This window comes from Protopterus annectens, chromosome 11.part0, assembly GCF_019279795.1.
Source record: "Protopterus annectens isolate FY-2018-M chromosome 11.part0, PAN1.0, whole genome shotgun sequence".
Taxonomy (NCBI): Eukaryota; Metazoa; Chordata; order Ceratodontiformes; family Protopteridae; genus Protopterus; species Protopterus annectens.
Genome location: NC_056745.1, coordinates 443,137,199 through 443,161,794, shown reverse-complemented (window position 1 = coordinate 443,161,794; position 24,596 = coordinate 443,137,199). Strand labels below are relative to the sequence as shown.

At 42.6% G+C, this 24,596-nt stretch overlaps 1 protein-coding gene across 4 annotated transcripts in view; it reads left to right on the top strand.

The window, feature by feature from the left end:
* Positions 1–24,596, top strand: part of FRMD4A (FERM domain containing 4A) — a 1,911,200-nt gene that overhangs the window by 1,777,382 nt on the left and 109,222 nt on the right. For all 4 annotated transcript variants that reach the window (XM_044087941.1, XM_044087942.1, XM_044087944.1 and 1 more), the window contains exon 18: positions 5,901–5,957. In XM_044087941.1, the coding sequence (XP_043943876.1) occupies positions 5,901–5,957 (57 nt within the window). The remainder of the gene's footprint in view (positions 1–5,900; positions 5,958–24,596) is intronic.

Below are 24,596 nucleotides of genomic sequence, written 5' to 3'. Positions count from 1 at the left end.
GTCTATGGAGTTCTTCATCGAGATCAGTGTAGAAGAGATCTGCAGAACGTTGTTCCAGTGTTCTGTCAGACCATTTATATGAGTAAGTCTGTTATTACTGTGGATGAAAACTCTTGTTGAACATCATTCTTTTGCCCCTAGCACAGAGGTTTTATTTCTAGCATACAGGTTTTATTTTTTCAGTACCGTTTTACCACTTTTTGTTGTTTACTTCTGTTGGAAGATCATTTATATATCCAGCAGATAAGGTGCTAAATTATGTCTAAGTTTCTCAGTAGTTCTCAGTCGAAATATAGTTGTGCTTCAACATTTTACTTTGATATAGAGTATTTCTAGACCATCTTATTCTATTGAAAGGGTTTCTCAAAGGCACCTTCATCAGTGACTTTCAGCCTGAAAACATGTCACCCTGTCTGACATCATATTAGTCCAGAGTATGCTTACAGTCAAATTTTTTGAATATTTGGCTACTTCTACACTTCAGATTATATTAAAATCTGGATTCCTAGGTGCTATTAGTTCTGCATTTAAGATCTGTGAGATAACACATTGTTGTTTTACATTCCTGAACCACTGTGCTGAAACATTTTTTCCAGCAGAAATTTGTATTTGCACATTTCCAGTGTTGTCTTGGAAAAAAAGAGATGTTTACACATCTTTGTGATTGCAGTCACCAAAACTTCTTAACCCTAGATTTTCCACACACCAACACAGAATTGTATTTGCGACTATCTGAAATTACTTCCAGTGACTGAATCATGATTGCACCTCATTTATATTTTGTTTTTGAGCTTTAGATATTTTAACATTTCAGGAAACTCCTAGCAGGGCTGTTAAATGTGGGGTGACTACAGCAGAACTTTTGAAAGAAAGGTCCCTAAGTAAGTCATTATCAGTGGTTACAGGCATAAGAAATTAAACAGAAATAACCAAAGTAAATGTCAGTGTTATTCAGAGTTTACAGGAGCACAGCATCACACACAAAAATTGTTGAAATTACAAAGTTTTATAATTTTGTTTTATTTTCAGTACAGAGACCTATGTTAAAATTTTTTGAGAGAGCTGTATGTAGCTATGGTGCTGTTTATTGGCTGCAAAAAATAAAAAAGTGCTGTATGCGACTTTTTTAATAGATGATATTGTTGTATCTTTCGGCTTTTCCAGGTTAGGGGTCGCCATAGCGGAACTCTGGTCTGCTAATGATTGGCAGTAGATTTTTACGTACCGAGTTGCCAGCCCTGACGCACAACCTTCAACGAAGGTACGCCCATTCATGCATGTCTCAACACAGAAGACGCTTTAGCTGAGAATCGAACAGGACAACGTCTTACTGTGAGGCGACAACACTACCACAGCACCACCACCGCAGTAACAGATGAGATACTTCCTCATTCTCCAGTCCCCACTTTGCCCTCTTCAGCTTTATGGTGGGGATGGAGCCAATCCTAGCAATCAACAGGCATAAGGCAGAGAAGTCCTGGAAGGAATGCAGACCATCAGTGGAAAGAAGCACTCACAGCTACTTGGCAGTTCAGGATTGCCATCAGAATGTGTTTGCAATGTAAAGGAAACTACAGACCTTGGCAAAACATGTATGGACGTACAAAATATGCAGAGAAAACACTCTAGCCTGGAGCTGTACTGAAGAACCAAGCAATTTGAGACAGCAGTGCTAATTGTGTCACCATTTCGTATTTCCCAGAAGACAGGCAGAATAAATAAATAAAAATATGCAGTAGTAGGGTGGGAGGACATGATTTTATGAGTAAGATTTGGAAAGGGAGATGTTATCAGTGTCACTTGGTCGGGAACTATTTCAGAAAGAATGCAAGGATATTTCTGGAATGGAATAGTATTCTGAAGATGCTGTGGAAGTGAGTGTAGTGGGCAGCTTTAAATGGGCATGGGATGCATTGCATTGTATAAGTGTGGAAAATCTGTGATAGAAAAGGAATTTGGAAGGTAGAGGGTAACTGTCCTCCTCCTTTAGGCTGTGGATTATTTCATGCATCATTGCTGCGGTTGTGGAACTCATGTAAATGGATGTATGAGATTACAGTAACGTCAGAATTTGTTGGAGCTTAAAATCAGATCTTTATCACAAAGATTGTTATAGGAATTCAATACCTGAAATGTGACCACTGTGTAGATTTCAGTCCTTCTGTCTTGATTTTTTCCCAGTGGAATATCCTTGTGGCATGAGAGTGCAGTTTTTAAGATGTGGTCTGTAGAACAGTCTAGTTTTAAAAGAAACTGCTCCACATCCCTTACTTCTTTTTTGTCACCCAAAGTTTGGTTGCTGCATCTACCTTTTCAGTTTATTGGTCATTGTACCTTTTCCATTAGCAAAATGTGTGACATACTGGATTTTGTCTGAATTTTTTTTTCTAAATACTTAGATGTATCAAAACTTAATTTGTGAGTGCAGTTGCTGCAAATGGCATCCTGTGTGAAATGTATCTGCAAGTGGTCTTGTGGACATCACATGAATAGCAAAAATGTTCTTGTTATATTATTTATTTTGGAAATGTAAAGGCTGTTGGTTTCTTCTGATTTTATTATTAATCAGTTCGGCATGTTTACAAGATGAGGCCAGCAAGACATAGTTACAGAAGGCTATTTTCAGAGCTGTAGATGTGCTGTGTGTGTGTGTGTGTGTGTGTGTGTGTGTGTGTGTGTGTGTGTGTGTGTGTGTGTGTGTGAACTATCCAGAGAACAGAGGCCATTGTAGAGTGCAAGTTAATTCCAAGATACTACTACTACCAAGTGCATGAGGTCAGATCCCCAAGAGGGTGGAATAAGATCAATCTGGGATCTTCATTTACTGAGTGCATGGGAGCAGAGCTGCTGAAGTTACATGCAGTTCTAGACAAAGCAGTAATGGGTAGGGAGCTCCCTGTAGGGGAAAACTGTGTGTCAGCAGCAGCCTTTCTAGCCATTCAAGTACTCCAGAAGCTAGTGATATCACAGGCTGGTAGTAACTAAGTAAAACAGACTCTTTTTTTTCTAATGCCAGTTGGAGAGGGAATTGCCAGTGGGGTATTTAACTAGACATCAGAACAGACAGAGCGAGAGAGACATGATAGATTGGGAACCCAGACTTCCTATCCAAAGTGGTACAAGGTCTGTTTTCACCAAAACTTTTCTTTAGCAGTGAGACAGTTCCACATAATGCGGTTAGCAAGCATATACCCCTCAGAAGTCTCTCATTTTGAGTGGCATCCCTAATTGTGGCTCAGACTTTGGCTGCATCCCTCCAAAAATGTTTGATTTTTGTCGCAGAACATTGACAGTTGTAGTAAGCAGTGTGTCAGACAGTAGAATCAAACACTAATCATTCTTCCAAAAGTGCAGGTTATTGCAAATTGAGTTATTCTTTTATCTTTCTAATTGAACGATTCTAAAGAATTCTTGATTTAGGACCTTTGTTTCTCATTATTAGCTTTGATGTTAATTCTTGAGATGACACAGGTTAAATTTTAGTGAGAGTTTGGATAAGCGGTGTAGGCATCTGGTGGGTAAGGTTTTCTAGGTATGGACTAGTAGTGTGGTTCAGGCACTTGTGAGGAGGGCCAGGATGTGTGGCATGCAACAGGATAATCAGATTTAAATAGTCGGTAGAGTAAATTGGGAGGCTGGTGTGGGAGATAGTAGACAGTAAGGGAATTAGGGAGTAGGGAAACCATGGACAGTAAGCTGGCAGGGTCAGGCAGGCTTGATGCACAGGTGGAGGTGGTCTGGGCTTAATGGACTCCAAACCAGAACTTGCACAAACCAGGTCTGTGTGTTGTGGAGGAGGAGTGAGAATAAGAGGGAATGGGAAAACAGTAGAAGTGTTAATTAAGGATGTGACAGAAAAAGACCTGAGGGAGAAAATGGATTTGCTAAGAAGTGAAATTCAATTGGGGAAAGACACAGACAGGGAATGAGTGAGGTAGGAGGTGTTGCTGTATGTAAGGGGAAGAAGAGGTTAACACACAGGAGACGAGACAAAGTCTGATTGAGTGGTGGTGAATGAGAAGAGAGATTTGGATGAGAGGAGAGGAACAGGATGGATATAAATAACTAGACTAGAAGTAGTAAGAAGGGTTGAAAAAAAGGATCAGGGTAGGCAGTCTAGCATTACAGAGTTGGGTCAGGTGATGAGATGTAGCATTGGTGTTGTAGGCCAGGTAAGGCTAATGTGATTCTTTTATCCGAGTGATAGCAACCATGGGAGTGGGGAATAGGGTGGGTCTGTCCACAGTAAAAGAACTGCCAGTACTAATCTTGCAATATGTGGGGGGAGGGGAATAGAAACAGACTCATTGTGGTTAAGTTTGGGCCAAAGAATTAGAGGCGTGGACAGTGAGGGAGGAAACCAAGAGAGTGACGAGATCCATAGATGCCAAGAGCTTAGGGTATATGGCAGTTTTCTTAAAGGAAGCTAAAAATCGGGGAAGAAGATGCACATGGTTGCAGCATTCCAAAGTGAACCTGGACACACAGGCATCTTGGAGGATAGGCATGGTTAGGGAGGATCTCTGTGCTGAAGATATGTTCCACTTCAGTATGTTACTGACAATACTGCTAATGGAGAGGTTCAGTATCTTCTGTGCTTATTTGACTACATCTTACCTTTAACGGGAGGTGGAGGGGGAAGATGAGAAACAAGGAAAGGTCAGAAGGAAAGCAAGTAGGCAGATAGGGCAGAATACAGAGGAATGAAAAATGAAACTTGAGTAGGAAGGATACTTTGAAAGACATGAAAGAAGACTAGGAGAGAAAAGTTAAAAAAAAAAAAAAAAAAAAAAAAAAGGTATGGAAGATGATGCAGACCATTCTGGAATCTGACAGGGTGACCATTGTCCACCACATCAAAGAAAGATAGAGAACAGGAAAGAGCAACTTTGTTATGGTGGTTCAGATTGCTGTATCCCTAGAAGTGACAGGAAGGGGAAAGTGGGGCTAGCTTTATGATAAACGGGATAGCCTGATATGTAAGGGAAGAAGAGGGAATCAGGGCAGGAGGAGAAGACTGTTAAAAATAAGTTTGCATATTGGCAGTCCTACTTTAGGCACAGCATGAAGAAAACTGGTAGCTGAACTCAATCTGCTGCCTATCAGACACATCAGTGATGGATGGCAATGTTGTGGTGGGCAGGTTCAGGAGCTAAGAAGGGGAAAAGGATGGTGGTAATTGGGAAATTTGAGTCTCCTAGCTGCTGAATGATCAGTTCTTTCATCTAGACTAGGAAATAAATTGGAGTTGATGGGGACTGTGGGTCAGGAAGAATTTGTTCAGTTAGTACAAGAAGGCACCAAACAAAACGGCAGTCTAGTATGATATAGTCCTTCCTGGGTTGGGTGAAGTTTGCGGTATAGAGAAAAGATCTCCACTGCCTGCATTGTGGTTCACTATATGCAGAGCATTTGAGACCTGAGAGACAAACAACAGTGAAATGTAGATCCCAAACATATGGGAGTGAAGGTTCTGAAGGAACTAAGAAAGTGAGCATACGTGGAGAGAGCAAACAGCCTGTGGTTAAGATTCATAAACATTTCTGATAGGCAAGTTGCCCAAAAAATGTAATGCTCATGAAACCAAAGTGGCTGAGCAGAGGAGGTCAAAGTAGTACTCAGACATAAAAGGAAGGCATTCAGATGGTGGAAGAGAAGCAGAGAAGGGGTGGGGTATCAATAAAAAAATGAGGAAGTTGAGTGTACTGAAGAGAAAAGTAGTCCGGTAGTCCGGGGGCTAAAGTGGAGATGGAGATAATGTTTCTTTATTATAATTTTTCTTCAGACTTAAAAAAATGTTGTTGCTTATGTCTATACATAGGTGTTTTAAAATACTTCACAGATTATAAAAGTCATATTCCATTATGGAGCTAATATGAGTCCTTTGCTTTATCCCTCAGAAAGTAATATTGCCAGTGAAGACAGTTCTCTTTCGGATGCTCTTGTTCTTGAAGATGGTAAGGCATTTTTATGTCCGTTTTGTGGAAGATTGCAGTGTCTGCTACCATGTCTTTATTGTTAATTGTGATATTTTTTTTCTAAATTCATTTGCTTATTGTGTACTAAGGAGAAGCAAAAAAAAGGTTCAGCTTGTAAGAGTGGAGTGATTTCCTGTAGTATATCATTTGATGTGCCTTATGTATCAAAGTATATTATTGTTTACCAAAATTCTGTCTTCTTTTCTTATTAAATATCCATTTGTAATGGTAGATGATGGTAGTAAATGCATTCTGCTGAACAGCACATATGAATATGATTGTAAGATTGTGATTTGTTTTCATTGTATGTTGTTGTGTCTTTCGGCTTTTCCCGGTTAGGGGTCGCCACAGCGGAACTCCGGTCAGCTAATGATTGGCAGTAGATTTTTACGTGCCGAGTTGCCGGCCCTGATGCACAACCTTCAACGAAGGTATGCCCATTCACGCATGTCTCCACACAGAAGACACTCTAGCTGAGAATCGAACAGGACAACGTCTTACTGTGAGGTGACAATGATACCGCAGCACCACCACCGTGTGTCTTGCTGTGTATGTAATCACATAAAATCATTTGTTTCAGCCACACTGACTGTAGTTGTCAGATTAGATTCCACATCCAGACGTCTGCTGTTTGCATTTGATTGTAAAGTACTTGAAACCCTACCAGGTTAGTAGCTCAAGTATAGTGACATCTTGCAGTGCACACTTTTTGAATCTATCCATTTGTAGCATACTTGCAATTATATACACTTTCATTGTACTAGATTGACACACGGACCTTTCCTATGGCATTATGATACATTTTCTCTGTCAGTGTGAAGTAAAAAAAAATGTTGAATTTGTAGTATTCTTTACAAACATTCTGAAGTTCAGATTCTTCTTTTTATATTTATTCATAAAGAGTTAGTTTGGGGCTCTTGCATAGAAGGTATTTTCATGTTCATGCATAAAATAATGATTGTAATTGCTTATTAAAAAGCACGGTTGTCATATCAAGTGAAGTGCTGAAAATTATTACATAACATTAGGAATTAAAATTTAACAGGGAAAAGGACTGAACGCATGAACATGGAGTCAGTCAATCACTGGTATGCTGTGTTTGGTCAAGCTTATTCATCCTGAATTGTGCAGCATTGACTACAAAGGTCAAACATCCTTTTGTGTATTGCTTTAAATATGTAATATGTGCATCTTTAGAGGCTAAGCCTCGCCAGGTAAACGTACAACATCCTAAAAGTTTGAGGCCCCCACTTCTGCAGGCTTGTGGAGTAATATTTTTTTTTGTACAAGGCCTCAATTTGTTGAAATTATTCTAGAGTACCCTACAGTGGATCATGTCAGATTCTTCCCAGTTGCCTTTCTGTTAGACATTGTGTTCAAAAACCTGGTTCTAGTTCTTGAAAAATTACTGTTACTCAACTGACTTGTGTTGACCTATATCATATAAGCAGCAGTGCTGATATTTCAGTATGTCCCAAATTCTGAACTCATGCAGGCTTCGTCTCATTGTTAACCTTTGCTTGCCACAGCCTCTGTCTGCCATTAACTTGTGTCAAAGTTTTCTTTTCTTCTTCTTTGTGTATACCGTAGTGGCAGGGACTTGTAGGTACCATGGTATCCATTTAGAAAGTAGAGTTTTCTTTTCCTTCTGAAACATTTGTTTACACTGTTTCTGAATATGTTAGTTTCTCACATCTGCTGCAGAATAGCATGACGGACAAATACTTCTACTCACAAAAATGTCAACTCACCTGCAAAGGATTCTTTCATTGTGGAGATGAAAAAACAATTTTGGGCTGTCAACACTGTTTCTACCCTTACTTCAGCAGGAGATATATTGCTTGTTTGGAGCAGAGCAGTGAAGATGTCTCGTTTTTTGTTCCCTTGCAGCTTGTTTTAAGGGATAACACATTACCAGGAAGCATCCAAATTTCAGTCTGTCTATTCCAGTGAAATCAGATGTCTGTCTAAGGCAGATTAATTTTGCTTCTGTGGAGTCTCAAAGTAGATTATCTTGTTTTTTCATTTGCTTAGTGTATGCCAGAAAGAGTATCATGTCAGGTTTCCCTTCTTTACAGGGAATTGTTTTCCCTTGAAAGGTATGCAGTTTGTGGGTGAAAGGATCCCCTGTATGGATTTTTGTTGAAGACATTTTCTGCAAGTGACAATGCCATAAAATAAAACTGCTGAAAGCAACTTTTATTGAACCTCCGTGTACAAGTTTTGAAGAGAGCAAGCCCCCTGTCACCTTCATCTGTGCAGGGACACCCTCACAGACTTGTACAAGTCTCTTGACTGTTGGCTTCATTCCAGGTTTTGCTGGCATTCCAAGTTCTGAAGGAACTGTCCTTTCTCACAGCTTCCAAAGTCACCAAACTATGACTATAGAGAATCATCTTTTTGTAACTGTTTCTAAACTAAGTTTTCAGTTGGCTAGGTTTAAGCTTGAAGTCAAAGCAGAAGCTGTACCACTGTTAGTCTGAGAAGGATGCCGAGGTGTGGTATCTGGCTTCCTTTGTGAGAAGCAGTAGCAAAATATTCTATGATGTCCTTTCATATCACTGTTGCATTATTCTTTAGATAAGGGATCTCCTGCCAAGGATAGCCCAATGTCTGGCCAGTATACCAAAGCTTTTGGAGTTTATAGATGTACATAACACTTGTGCTTCCCATGGAAGGCGTAATGCATTAATGTGTTGTACGGACATACATACCTCAGAACTTCTTTGCCACCATTCTGAATGCCATCACTGAACCTTGATCCTGAAGGTTCCTTCTGTGCTGGTTATTGAGCAATGTTTTAGATAAGTTCCCCCTTGGGGTTTCTTCTTACCTTTTTCTATTTTTGTTTTGGTGTGTTTACATGTCATTCAGAAAAGGAAAGTGTCAGTGTGCAAGGCAGATTCCCCATAAAGATCATCACAGTCAGCGTTTCTTCTGTTTAGGTGCCTCCCACAACCATACAAAGTGTTTTGTCTGCCAAGCGTTTGCCCCCAAGACCATTTGTACTCATCTCTCCTCCTTATCGATTTACCTAGAGAAGCAACGTCTAAAATTGTTGCCACAAGGTGCTATGGTTGAGTCTTCCTGTCCTGGAGGTCAGCCACCTGCCAAGAAAAAGGCCAAAAATACTCAGATTTGATTCGGCTGCTCTCCCACCTACCTCGAAGATCTCTCTTGAGGTTGATGAAAGCCCAGAGGATCGTCCAGTTGTTTCAGATGCCTTTGCTGCAACCCTGTCAGAGGCTACCATGGATCCTATTTCTCTCACATTCGCAGGCTTTGCAAACATCTGCTCCAGCTGTTGAGGGGGAACCTCAGCTGATTATATATGAGTGACTGAGGGGGGATACTGCAGATTCCTGTTCAGGAGGAGATTCCTACTATGTTGATGGGATGTTGGCAAGAACCTCCTAGGGTTTTTCAAGACGATGTCCCTCAAAAGAAGAAGGGGAAAAAAAAGCATATTTCCCTTGCCATTAAAGATCCCCAATGTAAATGGCAGGATTTTACTCAGATGTTGTTTAATGGCTAAATGGCCCTGAAAATACCCCAGGGATTGGAGTAGCTGTTCCTGCTCCTCCCTAGTCATCTACTTCCCTTAAGAGGCCGAGAGAGCAGGAGTCTTCTGAAGAGGATTTAAATTTTGGGAAGGAGTTGTTGGCATATACTTCAGATACCTTCTCCTTTGGGTTATGGGTCTGAGGAAGAGGATTCGATTAGTACTGATTTTCCCTTAGAGGAACTCGCTTTTGAGGACACTATTTCCCACATGATGGAATATTTCAAATGGGACTGTTCTCAGGTTTCTGATATAAAAAAGAGGCATTATTAACTTCTCCAAATGGAGTCTCCCAAACTCTCTGCCATTCCTCCAATCTTGGCTGCCCTCTTAGACACCTTTTCAGTGGCCTCTATTGCCCGTAATACTCAGCCTGCAGCTCCCAAATAAACTGACAGAGTTTACAGGGTGACTGATGTTTGTGCATTTTTGTACAAATGTTCTTCTGCTGATCCTTCTGTAGTGTCTCTGTTTTCTGACAAACCATCTAAACGTTTGCCCTGTGCGAAACTACTTCCTTTAGACAAAAATAGTAGAGCCATGGAACGTCTAGGCAAAAAGGTCTGTACTGCTGCCACCCTGGGTTTTAGTGCTATTAATTACCAGACTCGTATGGCCAGGTATGTTTTAGCCCTTCTTGGTCAAGCTTCTCAGGCAATTGTTGACCTTCCTGATTCAGAAGGGAAGGTCTCTGGCCTTTCCTTATTGGGTTCTTCCTCTCAAATGGCTTGTCACTATTAAGTGTAGCTATGATGCAGATGATGCTTCTTCTAGGGCTGACATTTGGTTCTGTTTTGAGGTAATACTCTTTGCTTCATCTTCAGCCTTTATCTGATTACATTTAAGCTAAATTGTTGCATTTCCCTATTGATAATAAGAATCTTTTTTTCTCTGCTGCTGAGCTTTTTAGGTCCCTCCAGGATAAAGACAAGGCCTTGCAGGAATTGAAACATATTTTTGTTTCTCCTCTCACTAAATTTCATAGAAATTATCCATCCAACTCTGCCTTTGTTTGCAGACAGTCCCACCCTCCACCCAAGGGTAAAAAGGGCTCTAGGCATGTACCCCCAGACAACCCTACTCTGATCTACATCTCAGAAGCCTCCTTTTCAAGACAAAGTCAGGTTCTGTGTGATTGATTGTTTCCCCTTTCATTAGAGCCAATTCCTTTATCCCTTCATCTTTCCCTGTCCATTCCCACTTGCTTAAGAGTCACTCAAGATTCTTGGGTTTTGTTCATCATCCACCAGGGATATTTCACTGTGTGGAAGTCCCTTCCTGGGCATCTGTCAACCTCCTCAGGAACAGCTTTATTTCTTTCCAGAATTGCTTCAGACCCTTCTGGCTCAGGCCACCATTTGAGTTGTGCCCCCTACCCAGGAAGGGAAAAGATTTTATTCCAAGGTTTTCCAGGTTCCCAGGAAGGAAAGCATTTGGCGACCCATTCTGGATCTTCCCCAGCTCAATACCTTTCTAAAGGCTCCTTCCTTTTGGATGCTGTACATTCAAACCCTGTTTCCTGTTCTTCTTCCCCAGGCCTTCTTGGCATCTCTGTACCTCAACGATGCCTACTTACACATCCCCATTCATCCTTATTTCAGGAAGTTTTTACTTTTCACTGTTTCTTTCTTGCATTTTCAGTTTTCTTCTTTGCCCTTTGGCCTCTCTAATGCCTCACTCTTGGCATTGTCTTTTGCAGGATGAGAGGGGTTCAGCTCTTTCCTTATCTAGACAACCTGCTCATTCAGGTTTCATCCCCTGAAGTTCTGCTTCAGCACCTCCAGTTTACTTTTTGTCTGTTACAAAATGTGGGGTTTACCATACATTTTCAGAAATCAGTCCTGGTTCCTTCTCAGGATCGTTTTTCTCAGTTGCAGGTTCCAGACCATTCCCATGCTGGCATCCCTGTCTACACCCAAGGCTCTCTCTCTGTCTTTAACTGTCTTTTTTCAAGGCTCTCTCTCTGTCTTTTTTCAGTCTCTTCTTCCTCTGGCGTCAGTCACAGCCAGGGATTTTCTCATGATTCTAGGATCATTCCTATGCTGCCTCTAGCCAGCCTTCATATGAGAAAATTACAGTGGTTCCTCAAGTCAGTGTGTCTTCAACACAGTCAGTCACTGGTTTTCCTAGTTCCCTTCTTTCAACGTCTCAGACTCAAACTTCAGTGGTAGATTCATCAGCTTTCTCTCAACCCAGGGCTTCCTTTCCAATCTCCAGTCCCATCTCAGGAACTCTTTTTAGATGCCTCAGATAGTGTGGGGAGCTTTCTTCTGTTCCTTCAAGGTCCACTGTCGCTAGCCTCGTCATCACAGGTCAAATCACATCAAGGAGATAAGAGCTCTCCGGTTAGCTCTTCAAACTTTTCGTTCCCTTTTTTTCCAGGGCACCTCAATGTTTTCACAAACGATACCACAGTGATGTGGTATATGAACAAGTAAGGTCGAAGGGGGGACACAGTCCTACCTTTTTGCAGACTCCCTCTTCAAGTCTGGGATCAAGGTGTCCAGTATCAAGTGAGTCTCCAGGCTGTCTACATTTCTTCGGAGCAAAATAGTAGTGGCAGACTGTCTTAGCAGGCCCAGCAAACAGACTGGCGAATGGATGATTCACAGAGATGTTTCTGGGTGTAGTCCATTGGTAGGGAATTCCACAGGTAAATATTTTTGCCTCCCCTTTGAACAGACAACTTTCTCTTTTCTGTTCCAGAGTCCCAAGCTCCCTGGCTTGGAAGGTGGATGCCATTATCTTTTCCTTGAAAGGAGATGTTTCCCTATGCTTTCCCTCCCTTTCCCCTGTTTCGAAGGGTCCAGAACAAGATCAAGCAAGACTTCCCAAAATTTTCTGGTGACTCCCTTTTGCCCCAGATATCACTGGTTCCCACATCATCTTCACTTAGCCAGAGGCAATCACCAGAAGTTACCTCATCAGGTGGATCTTTTTACTCAAGGCAACAGGTCTCTTATCCATCCTCAGTTGTCCACTCTTCAACTAATGCTGTTGGTGATCGGGTTTGATCCTTTTAGGCACCTCTTTTCTGGAGACATGCTTAGGGTTCTGCAAGAGGACAGGAAACCAAGTACCAGGAAATCCTATTTGGCCATATGGAAAAGATTTTGTGTTTGGTGCCTGTCTCTTAACTGGGATCCCTTTTCAGCAGGGTTCCTTTGGTTCTCTCTTATTTGTGTGAATTGCTACATGCTGGGTTAGCTTATTTTTTCAGTTAAAGCTCACCTCTCATCTATTTCAGCATGTCTGCCTTTGACTTTGTCTCTGGCCTCTAGGTTTGAGGTCAAAAAATTTCTTAAAGGTGTCCTTCATGTCAGGTCTCCCAGGAAAGCCTATTCCGTATTACTGGGACCTCAGTTTTGTTCTTGAACAATTGACTCTGGTTCCTTTTGAGTCTGCAGCTTCAGCTTCTTTGCAACATTGTACTTGGAAGACCGTTGTTCTTTTGGCCCTCACTTCGGCTAAGAGAGTATCCGAACTCCTGGCTGATATGGCTGGTCCTCCTTTCTTAGTTTTTCACAGGGACAGGGTGTTTTTGTACTAATCCTTCTTGTATGCCCAAGGTGGTCAATGAGTTGTCTATTAATTTACACTCCTTTTTTCCTTCTCTGCAGTCTGCTACTGAGAAGTTTCTTCACACTTTGGATTTGCATAGGCAACTTAGATATGATTTGGATAAGACTAAGGCCATTCGCAAATCTGAGCAACTTTTTGTTTCCTTTCATCCCAGGTCTTTGGGGTTAGTAGTTTCTAAATAAACCATTTCTTCCTAGATCTCTAAGGCCATTTCTTTTTGTTACTCCTTTCATGGTAAGTATCTTTCTATCTCTGTAAAGGCTTATTGTACCACAACCGTTGCTTCTTCTGGTGCCTTTTTCAAAGTACTGGACACCAGTTCCATCCTTGAGGCTGCTACTTGGACTTCTGTCCATACCTTTAATAAATATTAAACATGGATGTTGAGTCCAGATCAAGAGCCTAAATGGGTTTATAGAGGGCTGTTTTATGGCTTCCTCCTCTCAAGTTTTTCTCTTGACATTTGTACTGTCCCTTATGTAAAGAATACTGCAACAGTCATATGGAGGGCCATTGTACAGTTTTGTAAAATCTTAATGTAACAGTAGATATCTTTCTCTTCACTGTTGCAGTATTCACTGCCTCCCTCTTCCGCCTTCTACTCTGCCCTATTCGTTTTGCTTTCCTTACTAGGGATTATTTTCCTTTTCCTTTTATGGATGCACATATTCCTCCTGGTCCCTAGAGATATTCTGTTCTTCCTGGGCTGTTCAGTTCTGAGATATGTATGTCCATACATCACCTTCATGCCCTATGCCTTGCAGGGGGCGCATAAGTGTGATGTCAATAAATTCCAAAGGCTTTGGTATACTGGCCGGACATTGGGGTATCCTTGGCAGAAGCTCCCTTATATAAAGAATACTGCAGCACTGAAATGAAGGATGTCTACTGTTATGGTAAGATTTTACACAACTGTACTTTCTCTTTTCAGAGGCATACTCGTCTTTGGTTATGATTGTTAGGAATTTATAAATAACCTCTGTGTTTGAGGAGCCTTATGCCTTGCTTTAAGATTATTCTGGTTTTCTACCAAAAAAGATGATCACATGCAGATCAACCACTTTGGTGTCACTAGGTTGGCAACATATTCCCTAAGTGGATCGGCATAGTCCTCGCAATCCACTGTAGCAGTCCATCCTGACAATCCTCTGTTCAGGTCTTGCCTGATGGATAAGGGGGAGGTTTTCATACTTCAACATCCATTGAAGAACCATCATTGAAGACTAATCAGTGCAAGACAGAGCAAGGTTTAAGTGCTCCCTGGTATTGTTTGTACTCCCCATTTCCCCATCTGGTTCTTTAACAGTCTGGTATTATCCCTGATGTCCTTCATGGATGCATCTGCAGTCATAACAGCTGGGTTGTCCTGTCGTCAGGCAGCCCGTCAGTCGGCCGGATTCCAAAGTCCGGGTCCGCTGATGTCGCTCTTCATCCGGCGTCATCTCTGTTGGACTTGCATCAGCCGGCGCCATTTTCCCCAGTCTTTCTTGCAAAGCAGAAGCTGTTCGCAAGTGCCGGTCGGTCAGATCCAGAGATTTTTTCAAGACTTCTAAAGCTAAGTACCCGTTGGGGACTCTTTCTTGCCTCAGCCGATGTCAGAAAAGTTAATAATTGTTTAACCTGTGGGAAACAAATACCTCATAAAGATTTCCATTCTTACTGTCTGCCTTGTTTAGGCCCAGCCCAGTAGCAGCCTGTTCGGCCTGTGCTTCCTTCAATCGACGAACGCTAGGCCGGTCGGAGTTTGCAGAACAGTTTTTCGGTTCTGACTTTGCTTACATTATGTCGTCGGAACCTCCGACTTCACTTTCTGCCAAAACGCAAAAAGACCGACAGCTGAAACCACGCTTAAGCAAACCATGAGTGTCTCGGTTTCGGGCGAAACCGAGAAAACTGATCTAGGTACAACCGAATCTATCTCTACACTTGAGGCCCCTGCTACAATTCTTGAAATGGCCTCTGAAACTTTACCCACTGACTTATCAGACACCATTCCCCTGGATGTCTCTACCCCAGCACGTGGTGCTGCTAGGCCTCCAGCAGCCATGTCCATTAAGGCCTTCGCCAGGGCTAAAGCAGCCAAGTCTACCAAATCAGTGCCTGTTAAACCACCCTCAACCAGGCCCTCTTCTAGTTCTCAAATGCTCTCCTTGGCAGAAGATTTGATTTCTTTAATTAGAGGATCTCAACCTCACCCAGACAGGGCCTCTCAGCCCCCAGATAAGAGACCTAGGGCAGAGCCCCCTGAGCCAGTGTCCTCTGATGATTCTGCAGATGAATCAGACATTACTGACCAGCCAGAGGCCCCTTTCTCTAATTTTGAGGATTCTGATGCTGAAGAATCCATTCCAGCTGCTTCCCCTCCTGAAGAATTCTCCTTTGGGGAAACCTTGCATGCCATGCGAGAGCAGTTCCAATGGCAGCAACAAGAATTCTCAGATTAAAAGACTTAGAACCTTTCTGCACCTTCCACAGCACACGCGCTTAGGTATACCTCCTTTTCATCCTGTCGTAGATGACCGCTTTAATGATGTCTGCTCTGCTCCAGACTCATTACCCCAGCCTGCCAAACCAGACAGATTTTACAGGGTGCCTGACACTCGTCACCACCTTTACAAGGCCCCCTTGCAGACCCAGAAACTATATCCCAGGGTCCCAAGACCATAGCTAAAAACCCTACTCCTTCTGAAAGGGAAGCAAGGGCATTAGACAGATGGGGTAAAAAAGTATACACTTCAGCTACTCTCTCAGCTAGAGCTTTAAACTGTCAGTTTCACATGATACAATACCAAGAGTTTATGCTTGATCAGTTAACTAAAAAATTAACCGCTGATGAAGTTCTTGACAAGAAATATGTATTAGAAATGGTAAATAACATACAACAGGTTAGTAACCATTCCTTAAAATGTGGCTATGATGCACTGGAGGCTTCATTTAGATCAGCCATGACTGGCACAGTGATAAGAAGGCATGCATGGCTAAAGGAGCAAGCTCTACCAGATCATGTTAAAGCTAAATTGTTAGATGCTCCTATGGATAAGACAAGTTTGTTTGGTGCACCTGCCCAGCAGGTTATGAAGAAAGTGGAAGAAAAGGCAAAATCAGTTCAAACTGTTAAAGATTTCCTGCAGGTTCAACCCCAAGGTTTAGCAGGAACTGGCCTGCCAAGAATTGGTCCTTTCCTGACTCCACAAGATTTCAAAGGGGCAGGAATAGACGTTCCAGAGGCAGACACCAAACCAGAGGAAGTGCCTACAGAGGACGACAGTGGCAAGGTAACAACAGAGGCACAGACACAGCCACTGCCACTACTTCAACACAGCCACAGTGACTTACTCCTAAATCCGCCTACCAGGGAGCAAATAGCAGCTCCACTAGGCGGAAGGTTAACTTTATTTGCAAAGAACTGGCATCACATAACAAAAGACAAGTGGATTCTGCAAATTATACATCAAGGTTACCGATTCCACTTCCACACTATACCAGTCAAAAGAGGAATGCCAAATCTACCTCCAAATCAAAAAACAGAAGCTTTACAACAGATAATGGAGTTAGCAAACATGAGAGCTGTGGAAAAAGTGCCTGCAGCAGAGCAAGGAAAGGGGTTCTACTCCAGACTGTTCCTAGTTCCAAGAAAGGGAAAAAAGTTGGAGACCAATTCTCGACCTGTCCACCTTGAATACATACATCATTGTCCCAAAATTCAAAATGCTGACCCTACAGCAACTTCTTCCCATGCTGGGCAAGGAGTGTTGGCTGGTAACTCTAGATCTCAAGGAGGCATACCCCTATTCGACCAATCTGCAGAAGATACCTCAGATTTCTTGCAGGATCAGGCTATCAATTCTCAGCATTGCCTTTTGGCTTATCTACTAGTATTCACAAAATGCCTGGCATCAGTATCGCATACTGCAGACTACAGAATTCATATTTACCCATACCTGGACGACTGCCTGCTACAAGGGGACAACAAAAGCAAGTTGACAACAGATTTGCAAAGGGTCATTTACTTGCTACAAGCACTGGGATACACAGTCAATCTACAAAAGTCAAGACTGATACCATCCCAAACAAGGACATTCTTGGGAGCAGAATTGGACACAGTAAGACAAATGGCATTCCTAACTACAGAAAAACAAAAAGAACTCCCTCTTTACTTCTTGTCACTAACAAAACTGAACAAGTTAACAGCAAGAAAAGTTCTGCAGGCCTTGGGCTTCATGGCATCATGCATAATTTTGGTTCCATTTGCCAGACTACATATGAGAAAACTACAGTGGTAATTTATGGTCCCAACACAGGCACAGCCTCGAAACAGAAATCCCACTAATTCCATGCTTAAAACAGGAGTTCCTATGGTGGGCCCAGGCATGCCGGTCCAACCCAGGCCTTCCCTTTCACAGATGTCAAGCAAGCCAGAGCATTACAACCGATGCTTCAGACCTAGGATGGGGGGCCCACATGCTGGACAAATGCGTGCAAGGATTGTGGACTCAGGATCAACTTCACCTGCACATCAACCTAAAAGAAATGCTGGCTGTAAAATTGGCTATCCAAAAGTTCAGACCCTTTCTCAAAGAGGGCCAGCTGTTGATAAGGACAGACAACACCACAGTCATGTGGTACATCAACAAACAGGGAGGCACTCATTCATACCCCCTATGCAGAATGACTTTGGAAATGTGGACCCTGGCACTCAGCTACAACATCCAGCTGCAAGCAAGATTTGTACCAGGAAAAGAAAATACTCTAGCGGACCTTTTAAGCAGGACCACATCAGATGCTCACGAATGGCACCTGCACCCGGACATCTTCAGGACCATTACAAAGAAGTGGGGAATGCCTCAGATAGATCTATTTGCATCTCCTCACAATCACCAACTCAAAAAATTCTGCACAAGGACATTTCACCCACTAGCATGGAAAGTGGATTCGCTCTCCTTCAGCTGGAAGGGCCTAACAGTTTATGCATTCCCACCTCTCCCCTTGATACACAAAGTACTCCTAAAAATCAAGGAAGAACATCCAAGGATAATCCTGATAGCTCCAAACTGGCCAAGACAACACTGGTATCCACTACTAAGGAGCTTGTCTCGGAACAATATGTGGCCAATTCCCCTGATGCCTTTGATGCTAACTCAGAACAACTACAGCACCATTCATCCAAACCTGAAAACCTTACAACTGACTGCATGGAACATCACATAGCAGCAGCTAATCAAGAACTCTCCCAAAGAGTTAAAGACATTATTCTTGAAGCACGCAGACCTTCAACAAGAAGGAACTACGCTGGAAAATGGAAAAGGTTTGTCAGTTGGAGTTCTGAAAGAGGAAAAGATGTGTCAAACATAGATATGCCTAACATCCTGGAGTATCTGGCCGAACTTCTCCATTCAGGCCTGTCCTACTCCTCCATCAAGATACATGCATCAGCTATTTCAGCAGAATACAGCTTTGATCCACCTGTTTTTTCACACCCTCTGCTCAGACAATTTCTCAGAGGAATCAAGAATGTAAAACCTCCAAGAAAACCACCATTACCAGCTTGGGACTTAAACTAGAAAAGTTAACACTATCACCCTTTGAGCCAGCAGCAACAGCAGACATACAACACCTGTCATGGAAAACTGCTTTCCTACTGGCAATTACCTCAGCAAGGAGGGTTTCAGAACTACAGGCCTTAATGGCAGTGCAACCCTTCCTAATCTTCCACCAAGATAGAGTATCCATGAGGACTAATCCGACATTTATGCCCAAGGTGGTATCCAGAGTGTCTTTAAACCAGGCAATCCACCTACCTACCTTCTTTCCCAACCCACAAAACAGAGGGGAAAGAATACTGCATACCTTGGATGTACATAGACAGCTACGCTACTACTTGGACAGAACAAAAGCAGCAGAAAGACTGACCAACTTTTGTGGCCTATGCAACAGGAAGAGGAAAAGCTATCTCCAAACAGACAATCTCCAAATGGATAGGAAATTGCATACGATTCTGTTACTCCTTCCATGGAAAACCAATTCCACAGAACATAAGACCTCATTCTACAGGGGCAACAGCCACTACCACAGCCTTCTTGTGGCTACCAAAGACATTATTGAGGCGGCTACTTGGACCTCCGTGCATACATTTGCCAAGCATTATAATTTGCCTCTATATTCCAGATCCCGAGCAGAGTTTGCCACTGCTGTACTGCAAGGGATCCTAAACACACCATAATCTACCTTTATCCTCCTCCCCTAGTTGGCTATGGTATTCTACCGACTGCAGATGCATCCATGAAGGACATAGTACAGTTTTGTACCTACCATAAATGTAGATGTCCGAACTGGATAGCATCTGCAGTCACCTCCCTCCTTCCCTCTGAGGTACTACTAGGGTGTTTACCCTCCTAATAGCTAGCTGATGGGAGTCTTTATGGTGTATTTGTTTGTATATATGTACATACATGATTATTTTTGTGGTTACCTCTATCCTTTTGGAAACATTGGCATCTATCCAAAATTTTTAGCCTTCAGGAGGGCTTCTGGCATCTGGGGCAAGAAACACTGAGGAAAATGGCGTCGGCTGATGCCTTTATACCCGAAGTCCAACAGAGATGACGTCGGATGAAGAGCGACATCAGCCGAAGCCGGACCCGGACTTTGGAATCCGGCCGACTGACGGGCTGCCTGACGACAGGACAACCCAGCTGTTATGACTGCAGATGCTATCCAGTTCGGACATCTACATTTATGGTAGGTACAAAACTGTACTTTGTTGCTGGAACAGGCTTGTTTTATGCTTCTGAAGGCAAATTTTGAACTGAGACTAGTGGCTGTGGAAACTGGGGCCTTCTCAGATATCATCTTAGTCATCCTGAAGAGAACTGGGGTCATGGCAATTTTGTATTTAATTGTCTTCAACTTTTGCACAAGGTATAACAAGGTCATACTTCAAGGGTGCTCTACAAAGGACTGGTACTTGCAGACATCCTTCGTGTGACCTTCTGCACAGGTCTTCAAAGTTGAGACACCATCCTGACGGAAGCATAGCCTGGTAACCCGACATCAGTATCACTGTGCCTTTGTTAAGGAGAAGGCAAACCACCAGTAGTCCACAGTTCTTTCTGGTCACTTTCATAGTTTACATTTACTCCAAACTGTCAACTTTGCAAGGTGACTATATTTGATGCCCAGGAAGCACTATCTGTTAAACCTCTGTTGTAGTTGCCAGTTTACAAATCAGGGCGGTCGCATGTGCACTGCCTGTTCTGGAGCACTGAGTAGGATTGGCACTGGCAATACAGTAACCTTTTAGATTGGTCCCATTAATACGCTAAAAAACTTAAGGCCTGTCTCCTGAGACAGCATTTGGTGATTATAGAATCACTTTATCACAAAGATTAGAAGGGGGGCCCTTCTGGAGAATGCAAGCAAGGTTCCACACAGGCCTAAGCTATGGTATCTTTTGCCCAAATCTAATGCTTCTGATCCTAGCTTCTCTTTACATGTTACAGTACCCTGTGTTTTGTCTACTTAATCATCATTCTCCACAAGGAGGGTCATATTTCTGTTTTGCATATTCAGCCATGAGATTCAAGTAGAGTAGTGTCCTCTCCCATCGCCTTTTCTTTAGAGTGAGTATTGCAGGTGCACTTGTACTTCAGCTGACTAAAGAGGACTTAGATGCTGTTGCCAAATATAGAGTCTGACTCCATCCCTATGGTCCAGACTCTCTGAAGGAGTACTCAGTAGACCAGATGGAAAAATTCAGGGCTGTTCCGTACCCACATTAGGGTCTTTGGTCATTTCTGTGTCATCCATGGACTTTGTGAGCTTGTTCACTGTCAAATAGTAGATGGGTGATTGTGAAGGTGTGGGAAAGCAGACTTCAATAGATAACTCTACTTCTTGGAGTTCATTGCTGAGATGGGACACTGGTCTTGAGTGAATCATTCTAGTTCTGTTGAGGTTGCTTCTGTGTTCTTCATCCCTGTTCCTATGCCTTCTGTGGTTTACAGGTGTTCAGACAACTGGTTAAGAAGAGAACATTTTCTTTTCTTTTATCACAGATCATGAGGAGTTGAAGGTTCCATATGTAGTACAGACAGAGATGCTCTGTTTTCAATCAGTCCTTCTCAAGACTGCTGTCTTAGGAAAGGTTTGAGAATGAAGAAGTCCACTTTCTTTTTCTAGATGATTTTTGCCCCGGTGCCTTATGGCTGTAAAACCTTCACTAGCCTGACTCTACTTATTCATTTCCTCATACTAGGGAATTACTCCCAGTGAAGTACATGGGAGAGAGACATACCAGCAGTCATGAGTGTTTGTGCCCTTATCAGCATCTGAGCGCTGAGGGCATGTGTATGAGATATTCCCACCCCTTGGGTGGGGGGAGACAGGTTAGCTGCATCACTACAGGCTCCCACAATACATTCCCCATGAGTGTTACTCTCCTCTGAACTCACTAATGATGGCTACCACTGTGCAGTGGTCTGGTCATCCAAAAGCCCACCCCCAGGATGCATACTGCAAGACCACCTCAACTTTAAGAGATTATGGTTGTAGCACTCTGCTGTGTCGTACCCCCAGGATAGGGACTACCTTTCTCTCCTGCCAGTTTTGTCAAGTGCTTGAGCCGCAAATTGAATTCAGGTTGATTGGCAGTAGGCAGGGCTTTACCCCTTTATGCCGCTTGTAATGATGCTTTGACTGTTCGCAAGGGGGAAAAAATCATTGCTTACCTGGCATGCTGAAGTTACAGCTTGTATAATTCCTCTGTTAGAGCCTTTCCTTGGCATACTGTTTTTAGGAAACTTTGATCTAAAGCATAGCTTGACTTACATATACTGTAGTGTTTTAAGTTGTTAACCAAACAAATGAAAATTGGCAGTTGTGGTAGCTTTTTTAACTGATTAAGCAAAGTTGAAGTGCAAGGTTTCAGTGCTGTTAAGTCACCTTGTCAGGCATAGCATGATTAAAAACTAGTGCCTTATTTTTACTTGGGCACACACACGCGTATAATAAAATACATCTCTAGATCAGTGAATAGCCTGCTACAGGCATTCAACAGAGTAAAACAGTAACATGTATGCAAGAATAGGTTATTCTAACACAGAGAGGTAATCTTGTTACTCGATGACCTATTAAGAAATGTTCAAACTCTGCAACAGGTTTGGGTTGGTGTTCTGTCTCAGTGTTCTATTGCGCTGCATGTTGACGGTGTCCCAGGCTGCGTCCTACATGAACTCCAAGAAGAGCTAAATCCAAACATAAAACTACTGTTCAATCTCAGCCTTACCACAGGATATGTACCCAAAGAGTGGCGTACAGCAACAGTGGTCCCTCTCCACAAAAGTGGTGCCTCAACGGATCCTGGAAACTATCGCCCCATAAGCCTGACTAGCTTGGTCTGCAAAGCTATGGAAAGGATCATCACGGACCTCATAAAAAAAGATATTGGGGACCTACAGACACTGGATCTTACCCAGTTTGGCTTTGTTAAGGGCAGATCCTGCCTCTTAAACCTGGTTGATTTCTTTGAAACAGTCACCAAGGCCATTGACGAGGGGAAGGTGGTCCACACAGCCTACCTGGACCTTGCAAAAGCCTTCGATACAATACCCCACTCGGGCATTATAGATAAGCTCACCAGCTCAAATATAAACCCCTATGTCACTAGATGGGTTGCAAACTGGCTCAAGGACAGAACCCACATGGTTAGAATTGCTGGAGCCATGTCAGACTCCAAACCAGTTACAAGTGGCGTCCCACAAGGCTCAGTCCTGGGACCTCTCCTGTTCGGTATATATTTCTCGGAGGTACAGGCCAACACGGAAGGACTGTGGCTGACCAAGTTCGCAGATGACTGCAAACTGGTCGCTATAATCGACTCTCCAGCCGACACAAGCATCCTCCAAAAGGGCCTCATAGAAACAGACAACTGGTGCCAGAGCCATGGCCTCAAGCTAAACGCCAAAAAGTGTATAGTCATCCCCTTTGGCAAAAACAAAGTGCCCACAAATTACCACATAGGTGGTAATCCATTAAGTACAGAAGAAGTAATTAGGGACCTGGGGACCCAAGTTGATAGCAATCTCTCATTTGACAACCACGTGGCCAAAGTGGTTAGGAAAAACATTTTATATAGCCCACCTAATCATGAAGGGATTCACATCTAGATCAGGGGAGGTCATCATGACTCTTTACTCATCCCTCATCAGGCCCATAATTGAGTACATTGCCCCTTTTGGGATGTACCTTACTAGACACCTGCAGCAACTGGAAAGACCCCAAAAGTACCTCACCAAGAGGATCAAAGGGCTCAAACAGATGCCATATGCTGCCCGGTTAAAGAAACTCCAGCTCTACTCAGTGGCATACCACCTGCTCAGAGGCGATGTGCCTGACGTATAAAGCCATGTCCAACCTGGAATTAATGGACATGCTGCACCTCAGAAAATCCAAATCCCATCGAGCTACGCGCTCGAGCTTTGAACCTCAGCACTGAAATAAATAGGACATGCTGGAGGGACAGATTCATAACCCAGAGGCTCCCTTCACTCTGGAATAAAATCCCAGTCCAGGTTAGGCAGAGTCCCTCATTGACTCTCTTCAAGAGGAATCTTGATGAGTGGATGGGGGATCGTAGGTTTATCCCGGGTATCACTTCTGTGTCACTGTTAGACAGAGGCACAGTATACTAACCTCGAAAAGGGGCATAGCAAAATTAATTTAAAATGGGTGGCGAAAGCCAAACACACTCTGGCTAGGCTTATAAATGCCCTAGGGCAGATAGCCTAGTATGAACCTGTGAACCTATGTTTGTGTCAGGCTATCCATTTATGTACATCCCTTTTTGGTCAGGTTTGTGTAAAATAAATCACTTTTTAATCACAGTATGCCCAACAAAGAGATTTTTAATTGTCTTAAATGGGCTGCAGTCCAACTTTGCTTAATGGGATCACTCAAACTTAAGAATTGTGTTTTTTATCATCAGTTAACATAGTATCACTCCCTGTAAGTAAAATAAGTAGAAGCAGTAGTTTAAGACAGAATCTTAACTTTTGTAACAGATTAATAAATCATAAATAATCTGAAGGTTTATTGGTTGTATTTGTAACTGCAGTGAAGTAGTTCAGGAACTTGGTGCCTGTGCATTCTACCACATATATTCACCTCTCTGCATGCAAAACGTAATGATAAAATACACAGCATTTAACTTTACTACCCAATTGGCTGGACGAAAATTAAGTAATTCCATTGAATCTGTACTTTCAGTGGAGCTATTTTTCTTTTTGGATGTAGACGTCATACCACTGTAAAAAGTTCATCAAGTAACTTATTTTTAAATCTCATTATTTTATGCTACTACTAAAAATAGTGTATAGCATTGTTTTGCCAGTAAATAGTTTTGAACTTTCTTGTCCAGAACTTATCTTGATTTGGTGCCTCAGAGTAACTAGTTTGGAAATTTGATGCTTTGAAAAAAT